At 41.7% G+C, this 15,514-nt stretch overlaps 1 protein-coding gene across 1 annotated transcript in view; it reads right to left on the reverse strand.

Annotated features, from left to right (window-relative positions):
- Positions 1 to 2,873, reverse strand: part of ca9 (carbonic anhydrase IX) — a gene marked incomplete at both ends in the record, with an annotated part of 11,101 nt that extends 8,228 nt beyond the window's left edge. The window contains one exon of the mRNA XM_080529591.1: positions 2,738 to 2,873. Within this exon, the coding sequence (XP_080385717.1) occupies positions 2,738 to 2,873 (136 nt within the window). The remainder of the gene's footprint in view (positions 1 to 2,737) is intronic.
- Between the last annotated feature and the right edge of the window lie 12,641 nt (positions 2,874 to 15,514).

Raw genomic sequence — 15,514 nt, forward strand, 5'->3', positions numbered from 1 at the left:
TAAAGGAAAGGAAAGGTCATTCTGATCAATGTGAAAATTGAATGAAAATATTGAATTCCCGGTTTAGTTCCTCAGGTTTTTTGCTCCTATGAAGTGTCGTGACTCAATAACATCTGGCAGGGAGGAAAGTCTGAACCCTCACAGGAGGCGTCTCGCTGACATAAAAGGAGCAAAATGCCATTAGAATCCAAAGTGTGAATGACAAGGATCATTTCATTCTGTTTAGACTTGGGCTAGAGAACACCTTTATTTCAACCACTTTCACCACGAAACTGTACTCTAAATTGTTATATATATTTGTACAGATTTTCTATGGCAGTGTGTGTATAGCTAGATACCGGTACATGTATCTAGATTGATTGCTATTGGGGAAGAAATTAAATGACAGTAAAATGAGGGCATTTAACACCCACTGCTGGATATGGCTCTGTTTGAATTTGGTCAGCAAATCCTCCTTTCAATATTTTACCCAAATACTTGGCTTCTTTTTTATTGTACTAACTCATACAGTTTACAAGAAGTACCGAAGCAGTGTCTGTGGTTATGTTTCCGTGGTACACATAAGACAGCAATGTATTACTGTCTGGTACTGACACACACACTTCCACATTCTGTGGAAGGATTGGTAGACAGGCTGATGAAATGCTGGACTGCACATTCTGAATCATGACTTGTCCTGCCAAGAGGAACTAAATCTACGTGCCATTGAAAACGTAGGAGACGTTCATGGCAGAAACGTGCGATTCAGCATGTGTTGTCCAGCCTTCACCACAGTCATGTCCCTCCACAGCCTGTGTCAGTGCCAGTTAAACCCTGATCTCAGCGATGGAGCATTAAAAGGGAGTTTTTGAGTCACTGTGACGTCATGGGTTCCCTACTGTTGCTGCAGCTATCCTGAGAGATATCACTTGCCTCTTTTTCCTTAGTCATGGTAATGTCAACAATACATTTAGAGAAGTGTTTCTCTGTGTGAAAATAAACAGAAAACGGCTTTGTTCTCTCTCTCTCAAGTTCTTAATGAGGATAAGTACACTGTTGGATAGGCACTTGTAAACAAAGAATCTCTAACAAGTTTGTTTGTTGGGCAATGTTGACTGACTGCCGACATTCTTACAGGTATTTCAGAACGGCTAAAGGATTCCTTGTTTTTGGAGTGCAGTAAAATTATGGCCAGATATTTTCATTTTCAAATTTGTGATGACTCAGTCATGAGAGAAATGGGTGAATTGGTTGCAGCATGTAGGCTGGATTTAGGAGAACATCAGCTGTCCTGAACCTCTAGGTTAGAATACATCCCTCCCACTCAATAACATCGGCGTCAATTCTCCCACTCATTCCCCACCAGCGTCTATTCTGGACCTGTCTAAAAACACAGTCTCTCCACTCCTCTGGACCATTGTTTGGGTCTAGATGTGCGTGCGTGTGTGCGGTCTCCAGAGTCAATACTAGTCTAAGGACTATCCCTGTGACTACGCACACACACAGTCATACTCACACACACACACACACCCCCACACACACAAAAACCACTGACAGCCCAGCAACGTCACCACCATCGGCTGAGGAAAATCTATTCTATAGTCTATTTCTTTTCTTTTTCTGAATTAACTTATGTGTCTTATCTTGAGTTCATTAGTTCAAAGGTATTTCATTTTGGATGGGAGAGGTGGTTTGCCTAAAATTACTGCACTTAATCAGTAGAGTAACAAATAATATTCCTAAAGAGCAACAATTACACTTTGAGTAAGTAAGGAGAAAGGTGAGAGGAGAATTTTGAAAACACTAGATAATTCATCAAATATATACTGCCACAGAGAATAATAGCAAGTGTTGAAACTTGAATAGATGGGAACAAAGTATATTCTCTATTGCTAAAGTCCAAATCAAATCCAATCAAAGTCCATCTGTTTTTCAAATTACATCCTATCCTATTGCTGTTTACTCTATTGTCCAAAGTCTCTAGTTTAAGATGAACCTTTGGATATCAACATAGAAAGTAGATAGGAATAGTTTATCTCCCTGTTAATTACACTTAATGATGCCATTAAATTAACAGCATGAGGAAATCGACATTACGACAGGGGGTAAATCACCATGTCTATTTCCCACAGATGAAATATTGCTGTGTGTGTATTTTAAATATGTCATGGTTGTGGCATGTTGTCAGGTTGTTGCTGTTGGTGGTGTTGTAATTACCCCTCGGGAATGAATAACATGTTTTGAATTGAATTGATCATACACACACACCCACACCCACACACACACACACACACACACACACACACACACACACACACACACACACACACACACACACACACACACACACACACACACACACACACACACACACACACACTTCAGCAGCTTTGCCTAATCACTCTCTCTCCGGCTTTAATAGGGTTTCAGATTCTATTAGAGAGTTTAAAATGGTGGATTAAATTATTCCTGAAATGTCTAGCTTTTGAACATCAACTCACATTCCTCACTGACCACTGACTTTGTCAAATAAGTCAGCCTTGCTTATTATATAGGATGGTATTAGCAAAGCTTAACAATCTCTTGACGAATCAGAGGTCATTAAATGACCCACACACATTGTTTGATTCTTACACATAGTTAATTGAAATTAACTTCTACAGTGCTTACATTGTATACGTCATCTGAATCACTACATTTGAATCATATGTAAATAGAGTTACTGTAAAATAACGTCAGCCAGTTACTGTAAAATAACCAGACTGACCTTTGGGGTGATGCTCCTTGCTATCCTTCTCACTGCTCCCACCATCTTCCTCAGACGATGAGGAAGAGGAGGAGGCACCCAGCACCAGGCCGTTGAGGAAGAGGGTGAGGAAGGTCTTCAACATCATCTTGGTGAGATGACGGTCTTCAAACAGTCATCAAATGATCTCTGGCTGTGGAGAACACACTGAGGCAGTCCTTTGGAAAGTGCCAGTCAGTCAGCTAGTCAACTGTTCAACAAATATTGAACCTTCAGTCAGTCGATGGTGAGACTCAACCCAGTCAAACAGTGTAGGAAGCAGTATTCTCAACAGGTCAGATCAATTAAGTCAGCCAGACAGGTTAAACTTCAGACCTCAGTCTTCAGTCTCCAGGCTCTCTCTCCCTCCTCTCACTGACCTGTGTGTGTATGTGTGTGTGTGTGTGTGTGTGTGTATGTGTGTGTCTCTCTCTCTCTCTCTCTCTCTCTCTCTCTCTCTCTCTCTCTCTCTCTCTCTCTCTCTCTCTCTCTCTCTCTCTCTCTCTCTCTCTCTCTCTCTCTCTCTCTCTCTCTCTCTCTCTCTCTCTCTCTCTCTCTCTCTCTCTCTCTCTCTCTCTCTCTCTCTCTCTCTCTCTCCCCTCCAGGCGCTGCAGCTCGACTGTGTAATGATTCAGAAGCAGGACACCTGGGCTGGGGCTTTATATAGGCAAAGGACATCCCAGCCTCCAATCAGGACCCCAGGATATGCTCAAGGTGCCCAGTACACCCCCTCCCCTCCTTCCTCTCTTTTCTTCCTCCTTCCATTTCTCAAAAGACTAGACCCCCCCCCCTCTCTCTCTCTGTCCCTATAGCAGAGCAAAGTCCAGTTCAATACTCAGGGGGAGGTGTGACAGCCAGGCAGAGTTGGGAGTGAATTGGGTAATCAGTAGATCATTATAATGACATTATAATCTCATTTTCCTACAATCTCGTCAATGAGGCCAGATAGATGTTGCTAATGTTCCTACAATCTCATCAATGAGGCCAGATAGATGTTGCTAATGTTTAATCAACACGTTCTTCATAACATTGTCCAACACATTTTATATTGTATTTGATTCAATTTGAAAATGAAAATGAAAATGAAATTTAAAATAAGTTTTCATTCATCTGGGAACTTTCCAGAATGTTTCAATCCCCTGTGTGTTTCATCTGATCTGAGTGTTAACATTCCCAGATTTCCCGGTTCACAGATTTCCTGGTGTTGACGTGACACAACCCTAGGGATCCCTGTTCTTTGAATCACTAATTTTCCTCATGAGTTCATAAGAATTCAGCGTCATACTAGTCTACTCATGAGGAAAATAGTATTATTTTAAAATAGTATTACTAGATATTAAACCACAATTCTCATACATCTTTATGAATTACATATTAATGTCTATAATATATATATATATAATCTTTTTTAATATATATAATATCAGGGTCCAACATGATCTCTAATTTCTGAATCATACAGCTCATTTGTATCTGTAGGTATGGCTTAGAACATGAGTTCAGAGGGTTATATTCATCACCTGAAATAAAAGGAAGCAGTCTTATCTTCAGGCAGAAACATTGATCAATCAACTCAGGACGAGGGACTTTTTTTTCCAGAACCAGGTGTTACTGCCAGTTTACTTCTAGGAATAACCTGAGTTCTGTGAAGAGCTACAGGAGAGTCGTTCATGTAGGATTTTCTCCTGTCCTCCCACTTTCCTCCCTCTCTCCCTCCCTCCTTTATACCTTCTCCTCCCACCCCCCTCTTTCTCTCCTTTCCTCTCTCTGTCTTTCTCTCTTTCTCAGGTATTGGGGGTATTAGTGGGCCATTGAAATACATAGTGAATGATGAATGGTGTTGTAAGATTCAAACTGAAACCAATCAGGCCAACCATTTTCACCACACCCAGTGATAGTGAGGGACCCCACCCAGTGACAAGTTAAGTGTAACAATAACTATCAAACCAACTAACATACAGATTGGCACTGTCCTGCATTACAATGAGCTGGCCCATTATAATTTCTACCTCCACCAGCCTCCCCTGATGTACGAGGTCCTGAAGAAGAGTAATGGTCTTCCACTTGCCTCTGCTCAACCACAATATACAGTAGATGATATATCTATATTGATATCCTACCAGATGGATATCTTATCTGCCATGCAGGTGTAGACAGTCGCCGGAGGACTGAAGGACTGAAATTTGCAGTTTGTGCTGCTTGTTAAGTACTTTGTTCATACATGTTTATCAAATATCTTACCTTTTAGGTTTAGCTAAGACTAGGCTAGCTAATTCTTTTTGTAACTGAGTGTGAGTGTTGGGCCTAAACTGGATGCTATTAGACTGATATAAATAGGATTAAATGCTACGTCGGCCATAACTGTAATCCCTCATTAAATTCATGCTTTCCTGAAGGAAGTCTTAATGAAGCTCCTGTCCGTCTGATTACACGTGGCCTGAGGAGGGCTTCCAGCCCACTGAACCAGCCCAATGGGTTCAACACCAGAAATAAGTCCCCTGGGTAATGACTTGAAATAATTGTCGTAAATGTCATAGGCGACTAGCACACTTCTCAGACGACAGTGAGGTTTCCATTCACTCTAATGAATGCAGGCAGGAGCAATGAGAGGGACATTTGAGGACACACTTCAATTCAGTTTCTAAGTTTGAATTCTAGACAGAAGTTATATGAAACTTATGCTGTTACAATAGGTAAGTGTTAAGGTGTGTTATTTCATTATTATTTCATTCTGGGGTTTTGGACAAATAATTTTGGACAAATTGGCCTATATGCACTGCAGGTATGGCATAGTCAATTGTGATTTTAGAGCCTGCAAAATCCATTTCCTTTTGCAGAATTGTCGATGGACCAGTAGAGGGCATCAGTTCTTCCTTCACAAATAAATCAAAGCTTGGCTGCAAAACAAACATTCATCTCTCTCCAAGAAATGCTCTGGGATTATGTAATAATTACATAAGAGTTTTGTCCACTTTACGAACCTCAGAGCCGTTCTGCATTAACCTCATCTCAATCCATTGTCTTATGACAGATAGCACGACTCCGTCTGCACACAGGTAGTTGTAGCTCAAGCAAAACGGCGTTGGGCTAGAATGACTGTATCTGAAGTAAGGCTAAGAGGGTCTGGCCAAGTCTCAGCTCTAGTCCTGAGGAGTGAAGTGGTGCACACTTTTGTTTCAGCCCAGCATGAACACAACTGATTCAGCTAATCATCCACTGCGTGATCAGTTGAATCAGTTGTGTACCAAGGGAGGCTGGCGGAGGTAGAAATCGGAGGACAGGCTCATTGCAATTCATGGAACGGAATGAGGAATGGTACCAAACACATGTGTATGTCCTGTCTAGGCCTGTGTAACCTTGTGGCCCCTCAGGACTGACCAGAGAAACCCTGCTCTCACATAATTATAGAAATCTAGAATGTGGAGCTGTTTCTTAGAATGATCTGCTGGTGTTCAGTACATCCCTAATGATGTTTTCAATCTGACAATCAAAAGCCAGAATCTTAAGTGTCTTCCCAGTGGACTCCCTCCCTGTCAGTGGTTCATTCATGTTTGGCCGGATGCTGTCAATATGTTATTGTTATCTGTATAGTTTATGGCCTACATGGATGTCTGGTTAAACGCTATTGTTTAACATGCCATGTGTGTAGCTACGATATGGGGCACCTATTTTTAGCAAAGACATTGACAATTTGTGCAACATGTGAAATGGCCGCTGTGCTGGAGCGCTGTCTCGCCTGCGCTCAGGAGGGTGGAGTAGCGATAAGAGAGACGTATTCATGACAATGAGCAGTTCAAGTGCCAACAGGTGTGCTGAGAATTCTGGCCTTGAGAATAGCATAAGACATACATTTCAGTCAAGACAGTCTTTTGGCACCGTTCATGTTTGATTCCATCCCATGCATTATAATAAGCCTGTCGACCCTTGTAGTAGGTTTTCTCATGTCAGTGGTCCATTAATGCATGTCCGGTTGTTATCTATATGTTCTTGTCGTCTGTCTACGGTCCACATGGAGGATGCAAGGCGCCATGGGGGCCACCATAGGCATGTGGTTAACCCATTGTTTAAAATGCCATTTACGTGGCTACTGCACAGTACAGCATCTACGTATATCAGGTCCCTGAAGTGGTTTAGGATGTACCAGACTGGCGATCAGAACGCCCTTCTCTCACGCAGGCCAGAGTGCATACTGTAGACCCCTGCATATAGGCTCTCTCATGTCATTAGTTCATTAGTTTGTTGATGCTATCTTCATGTTATTGTTATGTGTATGGTATATGTTCCATATCCAGGATGCGTGGCGCCCTGTGGATGTCGATGTGAGTGTATGGTTAAATACTACTGCTCTACATGGCTGTAGGATGTACAGCCATGTGTGACTTATGCTGGGTCCCTGAAGTGGTTTAGGATGTGGAGACTAGGGGGTCTTGGGGGTCGATGTCATTTCCTGTCCCTCTATGCATTATGTGTACAGAACATGTATGTTGTTGAGGTTACAGTCTGTAAGGCTGTAAGGATAGTAGAAGAATAGATAGTAAGTGTCTATAACAAAATAAAACCGTAGCCTAATGGTAACCGAAAGTGACTGATATGGTCAATAGCATAGAAATAGAATGAGTAGAACGGGTGATACGGAATGATATGGAATTGTAAAACATAATTGCCATGGTAGTCTTCAGGGCCGGCCCAAGGCATAAACGGACTAAGCGGTCGCTTAGGGCCACAACCACTAGAGGGGGCTTTTTTTTTTTTTTTTTGAGGACTGATGTTGGATGGTGGTGAAAGGATGGACAGCTATAGTTTCTACAGTTTCTAGCCTTGAAATGAGTCCATCTTAATTCAAGGGTAATAGTTAACATAATTTTGGAATCAATATCTTTGTTTTTATAGGGTCTCTAATTTACATAGGACTCAATGTGGATCAGGTTGTCATTACAAATTGAGCAAACGGAGAGGAACAAAACTGCTCAGGAATGCGACCCTAAGGCCTGGGGAGACTCACAAAAATGTACAAAGTTGAATGGTGGAAAATTGGTCTATAACCAAGTGGCCAAACTTTGATGCACCCAGTTTCTGCACAATCTCTCATGTGAAGAATAGTGGTAGCTGTATCAATTTATGGTGTTGTTTGTCAGGATCAAGAGAAGGTTATAACATTTGCTGAGTTGGTAGTGACATCCCAATCTACACAGTGTGTAATTGATTTCTATGCAAATCAGAGGCCCTATAAAAACAAGATATTGATTCCAAAATGACATATTATTACAATAACTATTATCCTTGCATTAACATTAACTCATTTCAACTAGGTGATTTGTTGATGACATTTTGGTCATTCTTTTTAGCAAAGTGTGTAAAGTGAGTGTCATAGCAAAGGGTGTAAAGACTTTGAAGTATTTCTGTGTTTAAATTTTAATACATTTACGTTTTCACTTTGTCATTATGGGGTATTGTGTGTGGATTGATGCCACTTTTTATGCCCCACCCCCCCCTGTCGATTAAACACCCGTCTATTGAAAACACGGGTCAATAGAAAACTTCAACCCCCTGACAAAACGTGTGTGGGGGGGGGCCACATAAAAAATGTCGCTAAGCACATTTGCATGTATGATTCAAAGTCTCTGTAACACACGGTTTAAAGTCAGAGAGTGGAATGAACATGCTAAGTTTCAACTTTTTCTGAAGTACATTCCAAGTTGAAGGAGCATTGTAACAGAATGCAGTTTTACCAAATTCAGATCTGACATTTGCCACATTAAAGAGAATGCTGTTATTAGACCTGAGGTTATATCTATTGTAAACACCACCCCCACCCGCACCTCCACCACCCCCACCCGCACCTCCACCACCCCCACCCGCACCTCCACCACCCCCACCCGCACCTCCACATTCTTATTATTCTTAAATGTCTTGTTCTGATGCCTTCCTCCTGAATGTCTTCCTTGTTCCTCGTTCCTTAACAACATGAGACAGCAGCGGAGACAAATAACACCCCCACCCCCACCCACACCACCCCCACCCACACCTGATCTTCATACCTATAAATTGATTCACATTCAGCTGTAGAACACATCTGCTTACCCTGGTTCCCTCTCAGTTCCAGTTTAGTGGGACTGCTTCATCAGACAGCAAAGAAACTCCAGCAAGAGAAAGTCCCAATGAGTGCATGTCCAGGTGAGACCCTCTGAATTTGAGATGTTACAGGTCATGGCCGTCTGTTAGTCAGAACGATTGCTCTATGCAGTATTATTATTATTATTATTATTGTTACTAATATTCTTATTATTCTTATTGTTATTCTTATTATTCTTCTTCTTATTATTATACAGCTGTTGTCTTTTGAGGTAATTGTGTTGCTTATCTCTTTTCGAGACCAGAGCGAAGTGGCTTTCACAGTCGTAGCCCAGTCAGGAAGCTGTACATCTATGTTGACAAATCACAGGTGAGCTATCCCTACCTGTCTGAGTGTGTGGGTTATCTCTGACTACCTGTCTGAGTGTGTGGGTTATCTCTGACTACCTGTCTGAGTGTGTGGGTTAACTCTAACTACCCGTCTGAGTGTGGGTTATCTCTGACTACCCGTCTGTGTGTGGGTTATCTCTAACTACCCGTCTGAGTGTGTGGGTTATCTCTGACTACCTGTGTCAGTGTGTGGGTTATCTCTAACCACCTGTGTCAGTGTGTGGGTTATCTCTGACTACCCGTCTGTGTGTGGGTTATCTCTAACTACCCGTCTGAGTGTGTGGGTTATCACTAACTACCTGTCTGAGTGTGTGGGTTATCTCTAATTGCCTGTCTGAGTGTGTGGGTTAACTCTAACTACCCGTCTGAGTGTGGGTTATCTCTGACTACCCGTCTGAGTGTGTGGGTTATCTCTAATTACCTGTCTCAGTGTGTGGGTTATCTCTAATTACCTGTGTCAGTGTGTGGGTTATCTCTGACTACCTGTCTGAGTGTGTGGGTTATCTCTAACTGCCTGTGTGAGTGTGTGGGTTATCTCTAACTACCTGTCTGAGTGTGTGGGTTATCTCTAACTACCTGTCTGAGTGTGTGGGTTATCTCTAACTACCTGTCTGAGTGTGTGGGTTATCTCTGACTACCTGTCTGAGTGTGTGGGTTAACTCTAACTAACTGTGTCAGTGTGTGGGTTATCTCTAACTACCTGTCTGAGTGTGTGGGTTATCTCTGACCACCTGTCTGAGTGTGTGGGTTAACTCTAACTAACTGTGTGAGTGTGTGGGTTATCTCTGACTACCTGTCTGAGTGTGTGGGTTATCTCTAACTGTCTGTCTGAGTGTGTGGGTTATCTCTGACCACCTGTCTGAGTGTGTGGGTTATCTCTGACTACCTGTCTGAGTGTGTGGGTTATCTCTGACCACCTGTCTGAGTGTGTGGGTTATCTCTAACTGTCTGTCTGAGTGTGTGGGTTATCTCTGACCACCTGTCTGAGTGTGTGGGTTATCTCTGACTACCTGTCTGAGTGTGTGGGTTATCTCTAACTGTCTGTCTGAGTGTGTGGGTTATCTCTGACCACCTGTCTGAGTGTGTGGGTTATCTCTGACTACCTGTCTGAGTGTGTGGGTTAACTCTAACTACCTGTCTGAGTGTGTGGGTTATCTCTGACCACCTGTCTGAGTGTGTGGGTTATCTCTGACTACCTGTGTCAGTGTGTGGGTTATCTCTAATTACCTGAGCTACTCATAACTACATTGTTTCTACAGTGGATATTTATTCAATCAAAGTGAAACTCAGTGAAAGTGAAACTCGCACGCACGCACGCACACACACACACACACACAGTAGGGCCTAGGCTGGGAGTTCCCCTATGAGACTGTGTACCTCCACAAGCTCTACAATGGAATGTTGATTTGAATGAAAATGTCTGTTCTACTCATTCTATTTCTATAATACCTTTATTAATAAGGTAATACCTTTGAATCATCCCCTATCTAATTCACATTGGAATAAAGTGTAATCTCTACTCTGATCCTACTCTGTACATAAGACTCCTATCTCTGGTCTTCAGAGAGTGATTCCTATCTGTCCTTGAAAGCCTGATGTTGTTCTGCTCGACTGACAAACAGACCAATCAGTTGTTGCTAATGAGGCGAAAAAGAAAGCAGCCATTATGACAGTAGACAACAGTGTCTTTATTGAAAACGACAACAGGAAAACAATAAACAGTCTGCTGGAAATGACTTCCTGGGCCAATAACAGAAGAGAGAAGCTAATACATGTGTAATAAACTGCTCTTCCAAACTGCATGTAGTTTACAATGTTCAGTGCCATGGACAGAAAGGCATAACTTAAGCCTGGTACACACATAAAGATTTTCTAAATCTTAACAGATTTTTTTATCTGAGAGAGACCCCACACATGAAGATAAAAAGTCATGGATTTAACAGTTTTGATCGTATTGTGTGTGGTGTGCTCCGATATTCCCAATACAGCACGCCACATTTATAAAGATCTGATCTACGACAATCTAGAGTCTCGTCCCCCAAGCCAGAAATCTTGCGTGATCTAACGTAGTACCCTGACTGACCTGTACGAGGCAGCCATGTGCGACAGGGCAAATAAAGTGCCGAAGAACGAAAAAAATAAGTCAGCTCGTTTCTTGATTGGCTACATTCCATCCACGTCACAACCGGACTCAGGAGTTGTCGGGAGTTGCCCACACACAAGAGGACTTTTGATCGTAAATATTGAACATGTTTAATATTTACGATCGTCGGCCCCGACCATTTTCCGAGCAGATTGTCGGGAGAAATTGACTCTTAACACACCTCACACCACAGGATAATCTTAATGGCCATCTGATAATCGGGCATTTGCTGTCCTTGGTCGGAAGGGGGGAAATCGGGCCAAAATCTGACAGATTATCTTCATGTGTGTACCAGGCTTTATGTAAAGAAAGATAAAGCGAGTGAGTTGAGAAACCAATTCATACAAATGAAATAGGAGGAAGGAAGTCAAAGAAGCAAATGAGCATGTTACAAAAAAATAAATGAGGATTTTACTTTTATAAAAAACTAGACAATTTCTGATACAATAGTATTTAAAATGAAAGCTCAACAGGCTACTGATAATGATAAAACAAACATGGTTTAATGACAGGAGAAAGTCCTGCTTATCTGCCAGTTTCTAACCAAAGGTCTTCTGGGCCCAGTATTTCAAAACATTTAATCTAGATCAGAATGAGCCAGATGTTTTTTTGCGACCCAGGATCAGATCATCTGGCTGATTTTGAGTAGTATAGGAGAAAACAGCCAGCTCCATCTGATTCTGGATAGCAGACATGGGGAGGCTGGTGGAGGTCAGAAATTGGAGGACAGGCTCATTGTAATGTATGGAATGGAATCAGAAATGGTATCAAACATGTGTGTGTTTGATACCATTCCTTATTCCACTCCATGCATTACAATTTCTACCTCCTCCAGCCTCCACGATTGCAGAAGATTTAAACATATTGAACACAATAATGTCAACCAAAGGACAGCCCTGCAGTCCCCAATTCTGTCACAACATCATCACATTATAGATCAGCAGGGTCTTACATGACAGTTAACAAAGCCTCACTCTATCAGGGCAAGTTCACAAACGTCAAAAAAAGAAAGAGGGAGGAAAAAAGATAGAAAGACAAAAAAAAAGTGTGGTATCAGGCTCAACTCAACAGTGAGAAATATTGGTGCAATAAATTACCACATAAGGAACATAACTGAACAACTAAAAACCTACATTTCCAGTACAAGTGAGATTCGAATCTAGACAATATGAAGTTTCTGGCCAGTATTCAATGATTCAGATTTGGAGCGTAGAGGCTAAAATGAGTTATACAAAGAAGAACAATTTCAAAGAAATACATAACCTCCAACTCTTTCTCCCCAAAATACCCCCAAACACACACAATGCTGACCACACTAGACTGGGAAATGACTGCTTGGAACAGGACTACTTCAAAGGGTTAGGCGCTCCCTTAAGAGCTCCTAAAAGTTTCCTGTGCCAGATACAGTCTGCTCTGCACAATCTCCTAAATGACCTGAGAAGCATTTAACATGTACATTTGCTTTAATGATCATTTATTCTGCACAGAATGTGTGTCTCAAACATGAGCTGTCTCATACCGAGTTTGAATCATGGGATGTTATTCAAGAGAATGAATGCAGAATGTCATACTTGCAGGGCTCTTATTTTAACGGTGTAAAAAAAGAATATCCCTAGCATAAACGTGGGCTGTGAAATATTAGTGCTTTTTTCAAAGCCACAATTCTTCAGAGCAAATTATGGCACTTGACCTGCTCATAGTTGTGAAAAACGGCTTTATTTACCACTACTCTACCCACCGGGGAGATATTCCATCAATGTCGCTAAAGGAAGATTCAGGCTTATTTATCAAAATAAGGGCTTTTTTTTCTTTCTTTTTAAATAAGACTTATCAAAATAATCCTGGATTTTCCTTTAGCGACATTGATGGATAAAGGAAAATCCAGGCTTATTTTGATGGCAAGACTTATCAAAAAAACTAACTGCAAGACATATCAAAATAAGCCTGGATTTCCTTTAGCGATGCTGATGGAATACACCCCTGGAGTAACATTTTGTAATTTCACCTTTGACTGCCGACATAAATTGCCAAGAGGCGTTTTAAGTTGCGTCCAATGGCTGAGAATGGAGCCCTCAGAACTATAATAAAGGATAACTGCACTATTCTGTATTACATGTATGACCGTGGATATGTCTGTTCTATATCTGAACATTCTGTATGTTGCAACCGCTTAATAGATCCCCCATGATCATGTATGGTTCAACTACGTTCATTAGGCTACCACTGCTACCACAGGCTACCACTTCATATGAAGCTCCCTAAAACCAACATTGTAAAACGACGACTTCACGTCGGGTCAGTTTATTGTTCAATCAAACATTACATTCTAGTCACAGCTGGACGTCTATGACTTTGAGATAAAAAAAACAACAACAAAAAAACAATGCGCCACCTGCTTTGCCTCAAACTCCGAAATGGAGTATCTCAAACTAGCATACTAACTGTGTACTGTGTACTCTGAACTGTAAGATGCAAAGACTATACGTGATGTAAACCAGTTTTCATTATATGTTGTTCCACACATACTGGGCCTGGTTTAGGCTAGTAAACGTCGGCACCTGTTATTTTGCCAAAGGGAATAATGCATAATAGACAATGTTAGAAACCTAACACTGACTTGATTTACAGTCGTACAGTAAATTCATCATTTCATCTCTATAAAATGCATGATACATTCCCATAGGAAAACAACAGTTGCATGTATGCACACACGCAGATACATACTTAGTAAGTCTGTCCGCTTTGTTGTTCACAATATAGTCTGAGGGATCATTTCAACAAAAGCAGTACCAGAGTCCTGCTGCTCTGCCCCCCCACACGTCAGGCTAGCTCTGCTACATACAGACCCAGACAGGACACATCATACAGTAATCACAATTAGGAGGAGGAGGCTACTCTGAGCTCCCTATGGAAGTGTTCCAGGTCTCCTACATTGCAGCCTGCAGATTATTAGATCTCACAACACCTGGAGGAGGGTTGTTTATGCATCTCAGGAGCCACATCCATATAACATAGCAATCTGTTGATCTGTACAGTCTGACTATACGAAGGGGACCTGGAACTCAACCATGGCTCTCTGCATTCAAAATGCCTGTGAAGGCACCCTACACACCCAGGGCTTGTTCAGAAGGGTGAATGGTTCAGAACACTGCAGATAGAACAGAGACTTGTGTCAAATTGATAGCAAATTACTTGCTTGCCTGCATACCAGACTATACTAGACAATACTATAGCGCTAAGAAGATTGCCTTTTCTCTATGACAGAATAATGTCTATGCCTGTAACGTTCAACCCTTCTGAGCAGGACCCTGCTCTATAGCTGTGGGGATAAAGTGGAACACAATGTACCAAACAGAGGACACTGGTAGAGGTAAAAATCGGAGGACAGGCTAGTTGTAATAAATGGAATGAGCGTGGAACACATGCGTTTGATACCATTACTTATTCCATTCTTTACAATGTGCCCGTCCTCCAATTTCTACTTCCACCAGCCTCTACTGGTACCGAACCACAGCACTTTCCCTCACTTCAGTTCACACAAGCTGCCCTAGAAACATATAAATCGGGAGCTTAGTTGGTAAAGTGGTGAAACTGATAAAGTTGGACTAAACAGTCCTTTAAAATGACACAAAACATCACAGAAACACTGAACTAGACCAGTTCTGGTGCTGACATGGGAGACAGACTGACCAAGTGCACCTGTTTTTTTAATGGTGGGCAAAACACCCCCCCAAAAAAACGATGCTAAAACCTAATCTTCATTCACTAACTGTCTTATGTCTCCTCATCTATATTTGAGCTTTTTGTTCTAAAATCTGTGGTATACTCTCTCTGAAAGAAACAGGTGCAAAGTTTACACACGGTGCATCCCCTGGAGCTGAATTCTAACTTGAGACGTGTGCATGAAATTCAAACTTTCACCCATATCTCCCGTTGGCATCAACACATGACTTACTGTTAGTTAGTTTCTGAAACTACGGTCACATGCACAATTCTCAAGCTAGGATTCGCCCGTGAAAAAGCAGCACTGACTAATTAATCCTTTTAAGCAAGATTAAGAAAAAGAACCCCCAAGAGAAGGCATTGGTTGTGTTCCTGGTTGTCTACATTGCAGTAAGGCTGTATAGATCAGCAGATTTGTGTAT

Source organism: Nansenia antarctica (genome assembly GCF_963989245.1).
Source record: "Nansenia antarctica genome assembly, chromosome: 4".
Classification (NCBI taxonomy): Eukaryota; Metazoa; Chordata; class Actinopteri; order Argentiniformes; family Microstomatidae; genus Nansenia; species Nansenia antarctica.